Below are 19,199 nucleotides of genomic sequence, written 5' to 3'. Positions count from 1 at the left end.
AAACCGGATATAACGAACAATGGTTATAAGCAACTACACATATAACCAACAATTCTAATTCTTTCTTAGATATTTTCATTAGTTTTCTTAAACACAACAAACGGTTGAAAACGATTAGGGTAGTGAGTTAAAAAAAATTCGACCCCGCGATTAGATTTTCAAAGGAATAATTATTACGATATTGTTTGTTTTTGCAGAATACATTAATAACAATTAATTCACTACCCATTTATACTCATTAAAGTTATTAATACGTAAAAGTGAGTTAAAACCATGCTTACTTCAGGAGAGCACGGTTATAGTAAACACTTGATATAGCGAACAACATTTTTTTAATATGTAAACTTTTTATTTTTAATCATTGCTGAAAAAATTAATTTGTTGATGGTTTATATTATAAGGGAAACTGAAGCCCACCATTTCCTCTTCTCCAATTTTTAGATTTTTTCTCATAATCATTCCTTTGACAACCTATTTGCGATTTACGAGTCACGCTATTTATTTCGTAATCAAAATTCGTGTGTATTGGTTTTTTCGCGGAAAAGTTCTATCTTCCTATATCATTCGGTCCAACTTGACAAATGTCCTATTTTAATTTGACGTATTTTTCGTCCATATTGTTAATATTACCAACTTTACTTGTGGGGACGTTGTAAACAACAATATGTTTCCCTGCTTTTATTTATTTCATCAAACCAAATATCGAAAATTTTATTGTTTTTTATTCTGAAGTTCCCTACAAAAAACTGATATATCATGAAAAACGCAAAAAATCGCAATTTGAAACATATTGGTCTATCTAAATAACTTATGTGTAAAAAATAAACAACTTTCTTTTATTATAATCAACTATGTAAATTTTGAATCGCTACACAAACGTATTAACAAATATTATATATTTAATAAACAATTAAAAATTTTTTTAAAATACTCATTGATTTTTAAAATTCTTTTATTTTTTTAATTTTATTTTCAAAGTGTAGTGTTTGTCTACGATTTCCGCCGCTTTCAAGACACAAAATCATAAATTTTGACGTGTTTTCTTTTTAATGCCATCAAAAAAAGACATTATTTTCCAAAAATGAAAAAGTGACTTTTTGCCAAAAAAAAAAAAAAACTGTCCAAATTACCTATAGTGCACTGTGGCATTGGTTAAAAATCAAAATATTCTTCGATCAAAAACATTTACTTTTTGGAGCCAAATAAAAGTCAAAATACTTAATTTCAAGAACAATTTTATTGACATTCAGTGTGCTTGCTGCCTTGCCCACTGAGTATTCAAAATACCAAAGTTCAATCACATGTGTTGGAATATGTAGTTAACATCTTCAAAATATGTCAAATCGGATTGGACCGTTATATAGCTCCCATATAACGGTCCAATCCGATTTGACTAAAATGTGGACCTACATCGTCCATGTTTCTATAAAATGTTTTTTACCCACAACGAACCTATACTCAAAATTTCATATCCATAGCTTGATTAGAAATATTTTTGTCGCTCCATCCCATACAAGTGGAACCAGTGTGCATTGGTGTGTTTCAGTACTTTTTTAATAGTAAAGCTAGTAAAAGAGAAATATTTCTAAATTGCTCTCAGAGTACAAAATAATTTGTAAAGTTCGGGAACGCAAATCTAGATAGCCATTTTGTTTTGTGTTCTCTTAAATTTGGTTCAACGTTTCACCAGTTTTGTGGGTTCAGGAACGGTTTTCGAGTAAAAAATTGCAAAACTTGTAAAAATAGTAGATTCTTTTAGGTTCAGGAACGAACCTCATATAAATGAATACAACATCTTCTGTTTAAATGATGGCAGCACCACCTTCACTCTAACAAACACACACTCTGCTACTGCCTATCAAAAATGTGTGGAATGAACAACAAATGTGCCGATTTAAACCTCTCCTTCAACATGGGTAAAGTCAACACTATACATTTCTGCCGGAGGCCACGTGAGTTGCACATAAGCATCAACAATGAATAACTAAATCAAACAAACAGTATTAAATATGTTGGTGTATTTATTACAACCAACTGCTCACATACAAGTGTTCTGTGCGTGTCTCTTAAACCAAATTAATAGTTCATTTAACCGTGTCTATATAGCCGCATTAAGTGTTTATTAGTGTTGTTTCAACAAAATTTGATCGCTTTTGCTTATTGGGGGTTAACCATGTTCTGACGAGCATTCGAACAACGTAATTTGCTCTCAGAATTACCTACATCAGAATTTGCTTTTTCAAACTTGTTGTTTTTTACTCCGAAATTTTAACTTTTTTGTGTGCATGAATTTAAATAGAAAAAATTATTTTTTTTTTCCCTGAATATACTAAGATCCCATAGCTATTTAGGTTAAAGGACGCGTGTCAAATTGACGGCCACTTCACCCGGAGACCAATGGACCATTGTGTTCATCCTAAGAGAAAAAACGAAAGGGAAGAGAAATGGAAAGAGTAAGTTAGAGGGCAGTATACATATATATATATATACTAGCTGACCCGAAAAACTTTGTTTTGTTTGTCAATATTGCATCAATATAAGGTTGATAAAAACATTTGCCACTAAGTTTATATCAATAAAAAATACGAAAAGATGAAACCATAAAGTTTCGATACAAAGTGAGTGGAAATACGCGGATTTTTCTCAAAATGTTCTTTCATTAAATCCTGTCCGCTTCAATTACAGACTAATAACAGAAAGTCGGTCCAGCCGTTTCTTTAAAATAATTTTTGCAAGATTTTCGCGGATTTTTCTCAAAATTTTCATTCATAAAACCCTTCCCACTGTAATTTCCGACAACTGGAAGAAATGTTGAGTCGAATCGGTCCAGCCGTTCTCAATAGTGATGCGTTAGTATACAGTAATTACCCCTACAGTCAGTTCCATCTACTTTTTGCCAATAGAGATTAATGAATTTGATCTACGCCTAGAGATCAAAGGCCAGATGGATTTAGAGATTCCACTTGAGCTTTTCTCCCGCCTCTCAATTGTTAGGGATGGGACAAGTTTCTCAAATGTCTTTTATTTTGTTTGCCCAAAAAACGTCAAATTTGTGCACTCTTGATTTTGTGTTCACATTACACTCAAATATTTGACACATTTTGTTTGCTCAAATAGTGTCAAATAACGTAATGAGAAAACATGTTTGACGTGTGGTCACATTTGAGCAAATATTCGCACAATAAAACAGTTTGATCAAACTGTCAAAAAACAAACAAATATTTGGTCGATATTTTCCAAGAAATTATGGAAGAGGAGCAGCGTCAATTATTGTATTGAAGAAGAAGTTTAACAAAAAAAAACAAGAAAAGACCGCGGGTTCGCGAATGAGTACGTGATTGTGTATGTTGTGAGGTTGAAGGAAATTCCAGAGATCAAAAAAGTATTTTGGATTAAGGTTATTGCTGGTGACGATACTTTTATATAACGTGATCCGGGTCATGTGTCATTTGTGTTCATTGGTACCGTTGAAAGTATTGTTAATGCCAAAGTATTGCTGGACTATCATTTGGCTTACTTAAGCGTTGTACACACTATCATTTTTGAGTGACAGTTTCGATATTCAAATTTATAAATTGTGCTAATAAGACGCCGTAAAAAAGAAATATATTAATAAAAATGGATGATAAAAAAATTGGATGTGAATTTTTAATAATAATAATCAAAAATAGGCTTCGAATTTTATTGGTTTTTTAATGAAATCTCGGTCTCACAATTTTTTGTGAGATTGTTGTTGACCATTTTTATGGACGATTTTTTTTTTTTTTTTTTGATAAATCAGCTTAAATACAATTCGCTCAAAATTGTCATTCGGATCATAAATGTGACCCATACTTTGTTTACAATTTAACATCAACAGACGACGGACATGCATAAATCTACTCAGAAAGTGAATCTGTGCATGTTTTCAAAAAGAACCATGTATCTACCTCCTTTTTTCATTTTGTTGTTGTATAAATTACCCTAACGGTCATTGTTGTTATTATTATTATAATTTATTCGAAATGAACAGAAAAACTAATCAGATAAAATAAAAATAATTATTATAAACAAAATAAAAGATAATATTAAAAAATAAAACATATAAAACGAAAATTAAGCACGTCCTTATTTTATATAAATAAAACAATAGACAGAGAGAATAGGGCAAATGTCGTAGTATTAGCAGCAGCAGCAGTAGAAATTAAATTGAAAGATGAAAAATAAATAAACAAATAGAATGGAAACGAGACGAGTAAAAAAGTCCTAGGGCAGAGAAATGTGAAATAATCTCCTTGCCTGTCTACTTTTTATCATTATCATAGATCAGGAACATAAATGGATGATTACATTCGAATTTGGTTGATTCGGCCGGACGGAACGGAAACGGAAAACAACTGTGGCTGCTGCAGCAGTACTGCCCTCCTCATTTACCTTGATTTTGGCAACATGCTAGGAGTGGTATAGAAAATCTTCTGTTTTGTATCTTTGGAATCGAATTTATCCGACCATTGAACCTTGAAATAGGAAGCATTATCCAAAACCATTTGACTGTCGGAGGTAACATCACAGGGATTTAACATTTCGGGGATTTCGTTGCGTGTTACATTTGCAATCTAGTTGTTGATTTCCATGCGTCCCTCTTCGGCTTTGGTTCTGAAGTCCAACGATTCAAGTTCATCTTGAAAATTCTCCTTCATGCAGGCAGCCAAATTGATGGACTTATCGAAGTTGATACGATTGGCAGCGGTGAATTCCAAAGGCATTTTCTTCGAACGGCTGTAGCGCAATTGTTTCTCCAGGCGATAGCCATTTTTGACATGTTTCTTGTTCTTGGCCCACTGCAGACGTAGTCCCTGAACCAGCTCCTCAGTGTTGATATGCTATCGGTTGGTTTCTCATAGCTCTGGAGAAATGTGCACGACTCAAACCACCAAATCTTCGCCTGGTAAATATTGTCCGCTCCAGAAGTTTCAAACTGCTTTATTTTATAGAGATCCCTTCTGTAGAACGAACGAATTGTGTTGATTTTCTTTTTCAAAATTTTTTTATACTTTTTCAATTTATGTAGCAGTTTTCCATACGATTTCATTTTAATGTCGCGTGACATGTACTCTGGACTGGTTATGTCCCAGAGACACCGTTGCATTTAATTTTTTGTGGTTGCCTGATGACTGAGAGAAATTAACGGCCACACTGGCAAGCAAACCGATATTTCAGCAAGAGTGTCATTCAAAAATGATAGTGTGTACACCGCTTTAAAGGTGGGCTGTATGCACGCATTTTGAAATCTGAAGTTAATATAATATAGTCTTGTATCACTATTTGTTTTCTAGGAAGTTGGAGAAATACGCCTAGCCAAATTAGAAATCAATCACCTACGAGCCATCCAAGAATCTTCTGTGGATTCTGCGCAAAATTTCCCTTCAACTGGTGGCTCGGAAAGTGATATTGATTCAGTTCGTTACAGTCGGGGAGATCCGCGTGGACGAAACCGCAGTGATGGCGGTAATGGTAGTGACAATCAACGTTACAATCAAGGTCGTAGTGGTGGAGGTGCAACAGCAGCATAAAAATTTCAAACAGCCACTATTTACCAATATGTTAATGAGGATTTTTTTTCATGAGAAAACATAATATAAATAGAAATGGACAAGAATTTTATAAAAAATATAAACAAAATAAAAATATAATTTTATGACATTTTGAAATAAAACCAACAAAAACATCTTTTTAATAATGGTACATATTATAAAATAAGAAAGAAAACAATAACAAACTGTATACAAATAATAATAATGTATGCATCAGCTGTTATTTTCCTTTGTTTGCTCTTACAAAAATATTGTAAGGGCAAATAAATGTTTGCCCAAAAATAAGGCAAATGGTTGCTAGTCGGCGTTCACATTGTTGACAAGTCACTCAAAATTTGATTTGCTGTCAAATAATTTTGTTTGCCCAAAATCAGGTGTTTTGTGTTTGCCATTGAAAATATTTTGTGGTCAGTTTATGGCAAAGAAATATTAGACACTTTTCGTGAAATATTTGCCTAGTGTGACCTTACCTTAAGTTTATACGGTGCATATAATATAATAAAATAATTTCTATCATCTGTGGGATAGAATTATACAGATTTGGTGTAAAAGAGTGGCAGTGAATAACCATTTGTATCATCGTGGGATTCATTGAGGATCCCCATTGGTGATAAATAAGACGTTTCTGACCAAGAAATATATTTCTCAATACCAAGAAATATCTTTCTCAATTCTAGAACCATATTTCTTGGACACTTTCCCGATGCGTTTCGAATACATATATATGCATGATTGGCTTCTAAACTATTACCTGGTGATTTCTTCCTGATTGGTATGATTTTGGCGAACAGGAAATACCCGTTATAAATACAATTGTTGAAAATGCTAACTTGCATTTTGTAACGTGACCGTCACATAGCAGTCATAGTTGCTCGTCAGTTAACAAAAGTCTTCGGCCTTGCACTTTGCCAGCTCCCAGCTCTTTGCCAACTCCCCACTCATTGCTAGCTCCCCGCTCTTTGCCAGCTCCCAGCTCTTTGCCAGCACCACGCTCTTTGCTAGCTCCCTGCTCACAGCCAGCTCCTCGCTCATAGCCAGCTCCACGCTCGTAGCCAGCTCCCAGCCAGCACCCCGCTCATACCCACCTCCACGCTCGTAACCAGCCCCACGCTGGAAATACACGACTACCTTACCCCCGAATCTCTTAGCTGGATCTATCTTCTTAAACGGGATCAGTTGATACGAAGGTGTCATACAGCTGGAATCAAAACCGAAGGATATACGGTCGACCATCTTCGGAAACAGCTCAGCAGACACATTAGGGAGGAACGAACCAGGGCATCGGTCGAGAATTTACTCTGAGACCACAATAGAAGTACCTACGGCGACCAACCTATGCAAACGGCACCTTAGTCAGATCGAACATTCGTTCTTCAATTGTCGTCAACAGAATAGAGAAAGGGCCAAGGATTTCATCATGACCATGCTGACCACTTCCCGGCGGCACCCCCAGTTGAAGAATATGGAACATCTTTTTTTGTTTCGTACGTTCCCACGCCTCTTTTTCCCACTCTTGCCGACCGAGAGGGCGAACTTCCCTTTCGCAGGGATCGCGTACACACCATAATCGGCATTATGATGGAATTTGAGACGGGATAGAAAACCAGCTACAGAAATCTACTTCAACAGCCAGTTTGTTATTAAGTTGTATTATTCATTTAAAAATATAGTTATATTAGATTTTATTAGTTCTATATTCATGCCAAAGTCTACGTTAAAATACACATAATTGAAATCAATACACATTTTACTAAGAGGATCTCCCATAGAATAATTTGTGCGATGAAAATCTACTTACAATGGTTGATAATATCTACTTAATCGAAAAGGAAAATTTATTCTAATGGATGAAAATAGGAAGTCTGAGGGTATATTACCGTTTAGTATTTTAATTACCATCATATTGTTCAACATAATACGTCTACTTTTAAATGTAGGCAATCGAATTAATTTTAACCTGCTAGTGTAAGAAGGCAACACAAAGTCACTATTCCAATGTAAACCTCTCAGTGCAAAAATTAGAAATTGTTTCTGCACTGATTAAATTTTATCGGAAGATATTGTATACTGTGAACCCCATACAACAGAGCCATATTCTAATATGGGTCGCACAAGAGATGTAAAATGTTGTTTTGTAATGTAGGGATCAGAGAAGTCTTTAGCCCATCGTTTTATAAATCCTAAGACACCGTGGGCTTTGCTTACCATAGAAATAACATGATTATTAAAATTTAATTTTGGATCCATTAAAATACCAAGATCAACAAATGAATCTACAGTTGATAAAACAGTACCATTAATATTGTTGAGGCGAGGAGTGTGCTCTACTCCTCGCCGTGTTGATGTATGTGGTGGTTGGGGTGGGCAAGTAATTAACTCTTGGGAGCGGGGTGCAAACGACAACAAGAGAACTCCCAAGCAATTAATGGTGTATGGAAAAGAAAGTGCAAATAAATAAAACACAAGAAAGTATTAGTTAAATTATTCTAATTATCTTGGATTTATTGGTGGTAATCTTTACCTTATTACAACAAACAAATTACCTCTTGTAATTTATGGTGGCGGCGCTGAGACCTATTAATAACGCGTAGACGTTATGCGACTAAGTTAACTCTATGGTTAGACGACAAGTTAACTCTAAGGTGGTTAAACGACAAGTTAGTCTTATGGTTAGACGACAAGTTAAATCTAAGGAGGTTGGTCGACAAGTGAACGCTGTGGTTCATGCAATCACAGAGGATTGCCGTGATCGCTGAGGATCGGTTGTCGTTTACTACTACATTAACATATTCCAATGGGAGAATAGTGTCGAGTAAGGAGAGCAAACCAGCAACAACCACCGCTCGGTGGCATCTGCACTCTATGGTATCCGCTGAGGGAACTTGCAGAGGAGATGCCCGTGGTGTCAATCAGCAGACGTGATTGACTGAGCTCGGGAAGTTGAGTCAGAACGTATCAAACTTATACATTCCGGCACCCTTGCTACGACCGACAAAGTAGCAATTAACAATTAAATTCAGATTTCAAGTGAGCTTCATGTTCCAAATTTAGTAAACGACACAAGTTTTGTGGATGGGTGATTTATGTATTCAAATGATATTATTTACTATGGTGATCGGTTTCTTTTATAGGTGGGAGATTAGGTGGATGGAACTGAACCGGTCATGATATACCCGAATATAGATTTTTGGGCCAACAACGAACTTAAAACTAATTTTGGTGGTTCGGCTTCCAGTATTTGGGGGTAAAGACCAGCGCCAAGTAGCAAATCTATTGGGCTGCCGTCAAAGGAGTCAGCTAAATCTAAAAGAATTTTAGATTTAAAAGTTGCAATAGGTGGATGTGAAAACAATTTCCCCTTAACATTAGGCCGCACAAATGCCTTTGTATCAACAATCTTAGACGAATTCTTAGGGGACGACAATTTAAGAGAACACATTTCTCTTGGTGTAGCAGGGTTATACTCTTTCTTCGAATTACCAGAAATGCCTAGTGCATTTTTAAGATTTTGGCTTACAACAGATACAGTGGAAGAAGGATCAATAATGGCACGAACAGGGTGTGTTTTTCCATTATGAACTATATTTACTACTGCTGTTCCTATGAGAACCTTGGTATCTTGGGAGGGGTGAGGTATCGGTGGATTTACAACTTTCTTATTCAAAGAAGGGTGCGACAAATTATATGCTCGGCTTTTGACTTTAGTAAAAGCCGGAAAAGGTTTTTTTCCGAAGAACTAGGCAACGAAGTCTGTCCTCGACATTTGACATTTGTAAAAGCCGGAGGTGACTTGGAGGGAGCAACAACCTTATTATTTGGTGGACGGTGAAGAAGGCTGTGGTGCCTTTGCTTGCAAGTAGTGCACCTATGTTTACTATTGCAGGTTTTAACCACGACCACGAGATAAACAATTTTCACAAAATTTATTTTTCTTTACAATCGAGAATTTGTCCTCAAACGAAAGTTTTAAACTGGGGGCAGAATCGAAGATGATGGCTCTGATTAGGACAAATGGAGCAAGAAGATTTGGAGTGTGAATTTATAGCTCGAGGTGGGGTAACACATTTTGTGCGATGTGCCGACAACAATTTATGGGGGGAGTTAGGAATAGCGGTATTATGTGACAGCTTCTTGGAGGATGTTTGAGAATGCATATTCCTTGGTAACAACAACTTATTTTTGGAGGGGAGGATGTGTTCTAGACAAATCAATGTTTGTATCCTCTCTGTAAGGAAATCGTCTAATTCTTTCCAAGAAGACAACGACGATTTGTTTTTGATACTTTGCTTCCACAGAGTCAAAGTCAATTTTGGCAAACGCTGCAAACAAATGTAAACAACAATCGGATCCCAATGATCCGTGGTGACGGATTGCAGCAAGGCAACTATTTATCCCACGTTGGATATTTTTAAGGCCATAAACAGTTTCAGCTTCTATGGAGGGGAGTTCAAACAAGGATTTGAGCTGACAATTTACCACAATTCGTTTATTGTCATACGTATCAGACAAAGCTTTCCACGCTAAAGGGAAACTAGAATTAGTGAGTGGAAATCTGGAAACGATTTCACGAGCTTCACCGGTGGTCTTCTGTATTAAATGGCAGAGGCGTTCAATGTCCGAAATATGTTAATGGTTTATAAATAAGGTGGTGAACAGACCCCGAAAGGTGGACCAAGATATAAAATCGCCCGAGAATATCGATAGGTGGAACAACTAGACTATGGTTATAGACAGGTGGATTGGTGTAGCTATTAGTGGTGGAAGAATTTTGAAATTCTGAAGCAACTATAGGAGTGGTGGACTGCACAGTATTCGAAGCGGAAGGTGACGAGAAGGTACTAGGTGGCATATTTTGTGGAGATTGTGAAACTGGTGGAGATTGTGTAACTGCTGGAGATATAGCAAGGGGAACAATTACTTACAAGACTTTGAAGGTGATTGAGATTCCGATTTATGGTGGATAGACACCATGAATACGCAATATGTTTTGCACTCATCATAGATGCACTTAACTTTATCCCATAACTCTCGAATTTCTGTATTGTGAATTTCGAGGGATTCTGGAATCTTTTCAAAGAATTCCACACTTTTGAGTACAATGTCAGTGGCTCAATTGAAGCGGGTGAGAGGAGTTATCGACATTATGGTAAATAGGGTAGAAAACAAGTAGTATGGGGGAATTAAAATGCAAGAAAGATTGCTATAGCTCAAAATATATTTCAACAAAGCCACATTTCCCAATATGCCTGATGAGCCGCTTAACCAACGGCGAAACGCGTCGCATAGTGGTGGGAATGTAGTATCTCTCTGGCTTTCCTTTTCATTGCAACTCCGATCATGTAGCTCATCTCGAAAGAGAAACTAATAAAAACATTTACATGAATGATCTTCGCCCTAAAAAGGCATAAAAACAAAACTCAAAAATTCAGCTTGAGCCCGGCTGGGATTTAAACCCTGGTTCCCATGGCATCTGTTGGTGTCCGGCGCCTTAGCGTTCAAAGCCACCTCCTTATCTTCCTAAGGTTGCACAATATGCAGTTGCATACCATTGAAGAAAAAATATTGTAGTCTGTATGGAAAAAAGTCCGTCACTACAAGAAAAATTTGCTCTGAAAAGGAATGTTCTGATGTGATGCCAAATGTCCGAACCTTGGCACGGTTGAATTTAATTCGTAGATGCAATTTCGCAACAATAGTCGATATAAATACAACTTATCAAGTAAAGACATTTGTAAGCCACATTTCCCAATATGCCTGATGAGCCGCTTAACCAACGGCGAAACGCGTCGCATAGTGGTGGGAATGTAGTATCTCTCTGGCTTTCCTTTTCATTGCAACTCCGATCATGTAGCTCATCTCGAAAGAGAAATTAATAAAACATTTACATGAATGATCTTCGCCCTAAAAAGGCATAAAAACAAAACTCAAAAATATGGGAAAATTTTGTAAAATATTGCAAATGGTATATTAAAGTAGTACAAAGTGAAGGCAATTTTGAAGGATTTCTTCACGATGCCAACTACTTTAAAAAGACCACAAAAAAGAAGTATTTTTTGTAGGGTGTAGTTGAGGAGGTTAATGCAAATAGTAGGGTGCGGTTGTCCACAAAGCAAACAAGAATATATCCACTGAGCAAAATTAATGTGCAAAATCTCAGCCACAATAAATGCAATTGTCAAAAAATAATATTTTTAGCAAATACTTTTGCTTGGATATATGTAACTGCCGATTGTAGGGTGCAAATGACCAAAATATGTAGATAATTCTACAACAAGACTTCAAATATACAAAATTATGGAGTAAAACACGACTACAATGGATAAAATTGCCAAACTAATAGAAAAAAAAGTATTTCCTTACTCCGAATAATGCATGATATTGCCAAGTGTAGGGTGCAAAAGTCCAAAAAATGCTGAAAGCCTTACAAAAATTACTAATATTCAATGGGTGGTATTGAAAACAACAACAAATAGGGAGAAATATTCCAAAAATTAATATTTTCACAAGCATTCTTTATGCTTCAATTGTGTGCAAAAGCTGCAGAAGGTAGGGCGAATTTGTCCAAAAATATCAAAAACCCTTCTACCAATCAGTATTTATTAAAAAAAATATAAAAAACTAGCTGACCCGGCAAACGTTGTTTTGCCTTATCAATATTGCATCAATATATGGTTTGTAAAAATCATTTGCCACTAATTTTATGTCAATAAAAAGTATTAGCTGGTATCCCAATGCAGGCACAAGCACATAACAAATGTTTTTTAATAGAAGATCCTGTTTTGTTATTGCTCCAACGTTTTTTCATTATCTAATATGTCCCTTCTTGAAGGATTCTTAATTACAATGACATTTTGTTCATGTCCAACTGTTCTTTTGATTTTTATATTGAAATCTGTATATAACTCGAAAAATTTTAGATTTGGCATAGAAATTTAGTGGTTTTCGCTCAGTTATATGTATATTTCATTTTTAAATAAATTGTTAATTTGTTTTCAGATTGCCGTTATAGATTTGTATATGTTTGCTATATATTTTGACAGTTATGGGAGAAGAGTTTGGCCAATGTTGACGACGTAGACCGTCTTTTAATTGTAAATGCCTATTTTATATCTTAACTCTAAATCGTGAAATGTTGTAATCGGATTTGCTATATTCTCACATTTTTAACAACTTGATTTTAATTTAACATTTGAGTAAGTTGCTGTTTAATCCTTTATGGCCCAATGTTGCCCACAGGCAACAAAATGTTCTAGAGCTTTTATTTAATACGCGGCAAGTAAATGTATATTTTTGGATTACATATTTTATGAGCTGATTATAGACGACACATACCAAAAATCTAAAAAATGCATTTTTTTGTTGATATTGGACTTTTATTTATCGGAAATAAGGTGCCGTATCTCCCGAATGCAACGATGTAGCGACGTCAAATTTTGCTCATATCCTATTTAGGATAGTTACATTAAATCTGTGCATATGTACCCTTACAATTGCATGTCGATGTTCACTCGAAGGAACATACTCATGTCTTTCTACAACCTATGCTAAATTTAATTTCATTCGGGCAAATTTAGTGTCGTCTGCGTACCATGGGACACATTTATGGAAAACGGTGTATAGTAAAATTGCTTTTGTCTTGACTACCTGTCAAAACCTGCCAAATGTTTCCAAATAATATTTCACATGGTTGGCAACACTGCACATCGAATTCAAGTAGAAATTACCCACTTTGACAGTTAATCAAGACATCAGCTGCGCTAAATGGATTACCTATTCATTGTGCCATGCGTACTACTTTCTTATTCCGAACTTAACGTTTACGTCACAAAAGCGGAACGTTTTCGTTGCCTTGCATGAACAATTGTCTTCGCCGGTCTATGTAGGGAAAACTGTGGCAGTTTTCGATATAAAGCTCTGTTATCTTACATCGCAAGATGTGATCCATAGGTATCAAAATAACTGTCGCAAAGTTTCAAATCTTAAGCTAATATGGTCATTTAGATGCACAGATTTTTATATTCTTTCAAATGTTATTGTATTATTTTCATTTCGTAAGTAATTCGTATATAAAATTTTTCGAATTTTAAGGCAATATTACTAAAAATGATTAATTACAATGTATTTCCTTATAAAAATATAATAATATTTAGAAATATAAAAATATTTAGAAGACAGAAAAAAAATGAAAAATACTATAGAAAGAACCTTTGGGTTAGATTCGTCTATTGACTAAAATGTGATGCAAAATACACATTTCTGGCGGGGTGTGTGTGCCTTGAGACGTAAACGGCCTCCGCCAGAAAATATAGCCATAAACGGTAGACATTGAGTTGCATATTAAAACAAATTAGAACCTTTAGAGGTTCTGAACTCTAATCAGACAGATAGCAATGCTAATTACCCGGCTATTCCTGTGGGTAACGAACTTAAATCACTCTTCGCTACGTGAACAATGTGAAAAATTGTCCAGCATCTGTTATTAAAATATACCACATAGCCTCATCTGATCTGTACAACAAATAAATAAAACTCGGCTACTATTTGATTATTATTATTTTTTTTGTTAATTAGTTCTATGATTTACTTTACTTATGAATTGTTTTTAATAATACAATTATTATCTAATATTTAAACAATGGATGTAATTAAAAACGAATATGAATGTAGCCCACCCGACTATGGAAGACCGCTTGAGAGAATTCTGAAACTCCCGCTGGCTTAAAACCATTAATGCTCAATGTTGGCGGCCGAGGTAGTTTATATTAAAGCATCTTCAGACACCAGTTGTCTAGCGGCTTTTTCGCTCGGAGAAATGTTGTCCATTATGCCTGAAACAGACAAAATAGAAAAAATATATTCCTAATATTTACTACGTCCAGGAACCTAACAAGGATTATCGTTTTGTCGTAACAGTCATGAATCGCTAATGAATTTATAGTACACGACTTAATTGTCTTAACCCAGATAACGCGAGCTCTATCGTGATTGGATAAAACAATCAAGAATTTTAAGTCAGTTTTTTCTCTTTCGAGTCAAGCTTAATCATCGAAGTAATTTGAAAAAATGGAAAATCCTAAAAACTATGATTTTAAAATTTCTTTACTGATGGCTCAATATCCCCAATTTTTTTTCGGTTTGACATTCAGACTACTGTAAGAATATGTGCTCAATGTCGGCTGAGTTAATACATACACATACATCAATAATTAATGTATTTCTGGATTTTAGAATATATCTATATACATATATAAAAATGGAGCCAAAAAATGTATACTAACGCATCAATTGAGAACGGCTGGACCGATTTGACTCAAAATTGTTTTCAGTTGTCGGTAATTACTGTGGGAAGGTTTTTATGAAAGAAAATGTTGAGAACAATCCGCGAAAATCTTGCAAAAATTATTTTAAAGAAACGGCTGGACCGATTGGACTTAAATTTTCTGTTAGTAGTCTGTAATTGAATGAAAGAACATTTTAAGAAAAATCCGCGAAAATGTTGCAAAATATATTTTGAAAGATATTAGCATTTCCACACATTTTATACCGGACATTTATTGTTTCATCTCTTCGTAGCTCTTTTTGAACATATTTTGGTCGAAAATGACAGCGTATATCTTTATGTAATTGTCAGTTATGGAAAATTCTCAAAATATGTAAATTTTCTACAATCAATTGGATTGTCTTTGACTTGAAAAAAGTTGCTGTTCGTTAGTCTCGCTAAAACTCGAGAACGGCTGAACGGATTTTTCTTATCTTAGTCTTCAAATGTTCGTGGAGGTTCAGGGAAGGTTTAAAAGGTGAGAAAAAATCGAAAACCGCAAAAAATTTGCGAAAAAATATTATGAAGCATATTTGCATTTCCACGAATTTAGTATCGAGCTTTTATGATTGCACCACGTCGTAGTTGTTATTTTGTGATATTTGGGCAAAAATTGATAGCGTATCAATCCTTTCAGCCTTCATTTGTCAATTATTGAAAATTTTGATTTTTTCCAATTTGATTAACATTGTATTGAAACGTTTTTTGTGAAAATTCAAAAAATAATTGAGAATATATCATTTAATGTACACGCGATCATTGTATGTGCACGTTGTCCATAGAATGCACGTACATTTTGGGACAAATGCAAGGATGAAAATCAGAAGATATTCGCAATAGTTTTGATTCTGAGATCCATTTCCTAGATCATTTTTTCTTAAAATATGAATAGTAATAGTTCCATAAGTACACGTTGTTCTTTAAAGTACTTAAAATGTTGCTGTGGCACGGGAAATATCAAATCAGGTGGTACCATTATATGGTGGTTATATGCCCAATCGTTGGTCAATGCCTTTGAACTCATAAACACAACACCTCGCATATATCCGATACCACAAATGTGTATCACAGAGAAAACTAATATACGATGGCATTTTTTGTGAAAAATTCATATCTCCTAATATGTAGATTCCTTAAATCGGTCGGGACATTTATATGGGAACAATGTTACAACACTATGTGATAGTAGGTTGCCCATGCTCTTTAAAAATAATATACCGACACTCAGGTTAGAAAAAGGGTTAAGAACTTCAAATATGTATGGCGCCTTTTTAATACTTTAGACCAACTCTATGAGAAAATTTGGACCAAATAAAACATTACTACCACTTTGGTTGACACACTGCAACCAACTCTCCAAAATACCGAATATTTTGGGTACCGTTATATGGGAGCTACCTCAAAAAGTGGACCAATATAGATACTTTTAGTACGATTCATTCTACCAAATAAAACAACCAAATACCAAATTACTGCCGATTAGATTTAAAAATTATATGAGGGATATTTGGAAGCTTGGGCGAATAAAAAATTTCAGCCAAATACCGAATATTAAGGGATATATATGGGATCTATCCGAATACTTGGGTCAATATTGATATTATTAATTAGGGAGATTTTCTGCTCAATAAGTATAGCTAATGTAAAATTAGAATCAATTATGTTGAATATTGGGGGTACCGTTATATAGAGGCTACCCTTAAAAGGGAACCAAATGTTAAATTTTCAATATCAACTATCATATAAGTAGAACGCCGAAAATTATACATCAACAATATTGCTAGGCAAGACAACGTTTGCCGGGCCCGCTAGTTTGTTTATATTATTCAAAACATTATATACACATGGCGATATGAAATAAGTCCCCAAACAGAAAATGAAATAAAATTTGAGTTGAAATTCTATACAGATTTTGGATGAATCGCACATTGCCATTGGTCTTAGTTGGAAGAAGTTTGGCAAAAATTCCGCTTGGAAGGTCTTTCTTCAATCGTCTTATGAAGCCGTCTAAGACCTTACGACGATAGGTGTTTGTCATTACAATTAAGCTTCTGGTTTTTAATTCTACACATTTTCTATACATTTTCTCGAGGATCAAAGACAAAATTGGAAGATCGCTTGAGAGAATTCTGAAACTCCCGCTGGCTTAAAATCATTAATGCTCAATGTTGGCGGCCGAGGTAGTTTATATTAAAGCATCTTCAGACACCAGTTGTCTAGAGACTTTTTCGCTCGCAGAAATGTTGTTCATTATGTCTGAAACAGAGAAAATAGAAAAAAAATAATTTCTGGATTTTAGAATATATACACAAAACAAATTACAAAATAATGAGAAACTAGAGAAAAAAAGTCTTTATATTGCTGAAGTGCTTGTGATGTGAGTGAGGGATTGTGATGTAATTGGTAGTGTATTGGGAGGAAATAGAACTGCTATTAGAAAAATGGTTGCCCGAAAAAAAAAACATTGGGTTTTTTAATATATTAAATGTATATAAGTATTAAGTGTTCGAATAAAAAAATTCGGGCGAAATTTTAAGTATTTGAAAGAAAATTGATTAATTGTGGAAATAGGTAGTTATTTTGAACTCAAATAAAAAAAATCGCGTGATTTTTTTTTTTTTTTTGATTCCAAAATAACTACCTATTTTCACAATTAAACAATTTTTATTCAAATGCTTCATTTCTCCATTTATAACAGTATACATAAATATACATCGTTTGGTTTCACTTTTGTCAGGAAGAACGTAATGAAAAACAAGACTTTAAACGTACTATTAAGCAAAAAGTAGTAGTATTGGGGGATTGAGGTGTATCGATATTACTAGGTGAGGGGGAATGCATTTTCTTTGGCAACAACAACTTATTTTTGGTGGGGAGGACGTATTCTAAACAAGTCAATGTTTGTATCCTCTCTGTGAGGAATGCGTCTAATTCTGTCCAAGAGGACAACGACTATTTATTTTTTATACTTTGCTCCCAAAGAGTCAAAGTCAATTTTGGCAAACGCTGCAAACAAATGTAAACAACAATCGGATCCCAATGATCCGTGGTGACGTCGCAGACTGACATTTCAGAAAGGCAACTATTTATCCCACGTTGGATAGTTTTAAGGCCAGCAACAGTCTCAACTTTTGTGGAGGGGAGTTCAAACAAACATTTAAGGTGACTATTAACAACGATACGTTTATTCTCATACGTATCTGAGAGGGCTTTCCACGCTAGAGGGAAACTACAATTGGTGATTGGAAATCTGGAAACGATTTCACGAGCCTTACCGGTGGTCTTCTGTATTAGGTGACAGAGACGTCCAATGTCTGATATTTGAGAATTATTTACAAATATGGTTGTGAACAGATCCCGAAAAGTGGGCCAAGATATAAAATCTCCAGCAAAAATTTCAATGTCGATAGGTGGAACAACAAAACTATGATTATCGACAGGTGGATTGGTGTAGCTATTGTTGGTGGAAGAATTGTGAAATTCTGAAGCAACTATAGGAGTGGTGGACTGCACAGTATTCGAAGCTGAAGGTGACATTTAGTTGTGACAATTTGGTGGAGATGGTGAAATTGGTGGAGATTGTGAAACTGGTATAAACAACAAAGTATGGGGAAATAATAATTGAATGACAACAAATGTTTCTATAGCTCAAAAGATATTTCAGCAAGACTACAGAAAATGGACAAAAAAATTTTAAATATTGCAAATGTCTATGTTAAAGTAGTACAAAGTGAAGACAATTTTGAAAAATTTCTTTACGATGCCAACTACTTTAAAAAGACCACAAAAAAGAAGTATTTTTTCAAATTTCCTCAAATTATAAAAAATCTACCAATTGTAGGGTGTAGTTGAGGAGGTGAATGCAAATAATAGGGTGCGGTTGTCCAAAAAGCAAACAAGAATATATCCACTGAGCAAAAGTAATGTGTAAAAACAAAAAAAAAACAATATATTTAATTCTCAAAAACAATATTAGAAGGTAATTTTGCTTGGATATATGTAACAACGGCCGATTGTAGGGTGCAATGAATAAAATTTGCCAAACTAATAGGAAAAACAAGTATTTCCTTACTCCGAATAATGTACGAAATTACCAAGTGTAGGGTGCAAAAGTCCAAAAATGCTGAAAGCCTACCAAAATGACTAATGTGCAATGCTTTGAATTGAAAACAACAACAAAAAGGGAGAAATATTCAAAAATTAATATTTTCACAAGCACTTTTTTATGCTTCGATTGTGTGCAACAGCTGCCGAATGTAGGGTGCAAATGTCCAAAAATCTAAAAAAAAACCCTACTACCAATCAGT

The 19,199-nt window shown here is 34.9% G+C and overlaps 1 protein-coding gene and 1 pseudogene across 1 annotated transcript in view; one reads left to right on the top strand and one right to left on the bottom strand.

Annotated features, from left to right (window-relative positions):
• Positions 1-2,352: 2,352 nt before the first annotated feature.
• Positions 2,353-4,881, bottom strand: LOC133322535 (serine protease inhibitor 88Ea-like; annotated as a pseudogene).
• Positions 4,882-5,217: 336 nt separating this feature from the next.
• LOC133322534 (tyrosine-protein phosphatase 69D-like) overlaps positions 5,218-19,199 on the top strand; it is a gene marked incomplete at its 3' end in the record, with an annotated part of 114,060 nt that continues 100,078 nt past the window's right edge. The window contains exons 1-2 of the mRNA XM_061531522.1: positions 5,218-5,223; positions 5,316-5,535. Coding sequence (XP_061387506.1) covers positions 5,218-5,223; positions 5,316-5,535 — 226 coding nt within the window. The remainder of the gene's footprint in view (positions 5,224-5,315; positions 5,536-19,199) is intronic.

This window comes from Musca vetustissima, unplaced genomic scaffold (assembly GCF_032173495.1).
Source record: "Musca vetustissima isolate MV318-11 ecotype Yass unplaced genomic scaffold, APGP_CSIRO_Mvet_v1 utg28238, whole genome shotgun sequence".
NCBI lineage: Eukaryota > Metazoa > Arthropoda > Insecta > Diptera > Muscidae > Musca > Musca vetustissima.
Note: the sequence above shows the minus strand (reverse complement) of the source record. Positions and strands in the feature narration are given on the sequence as shown.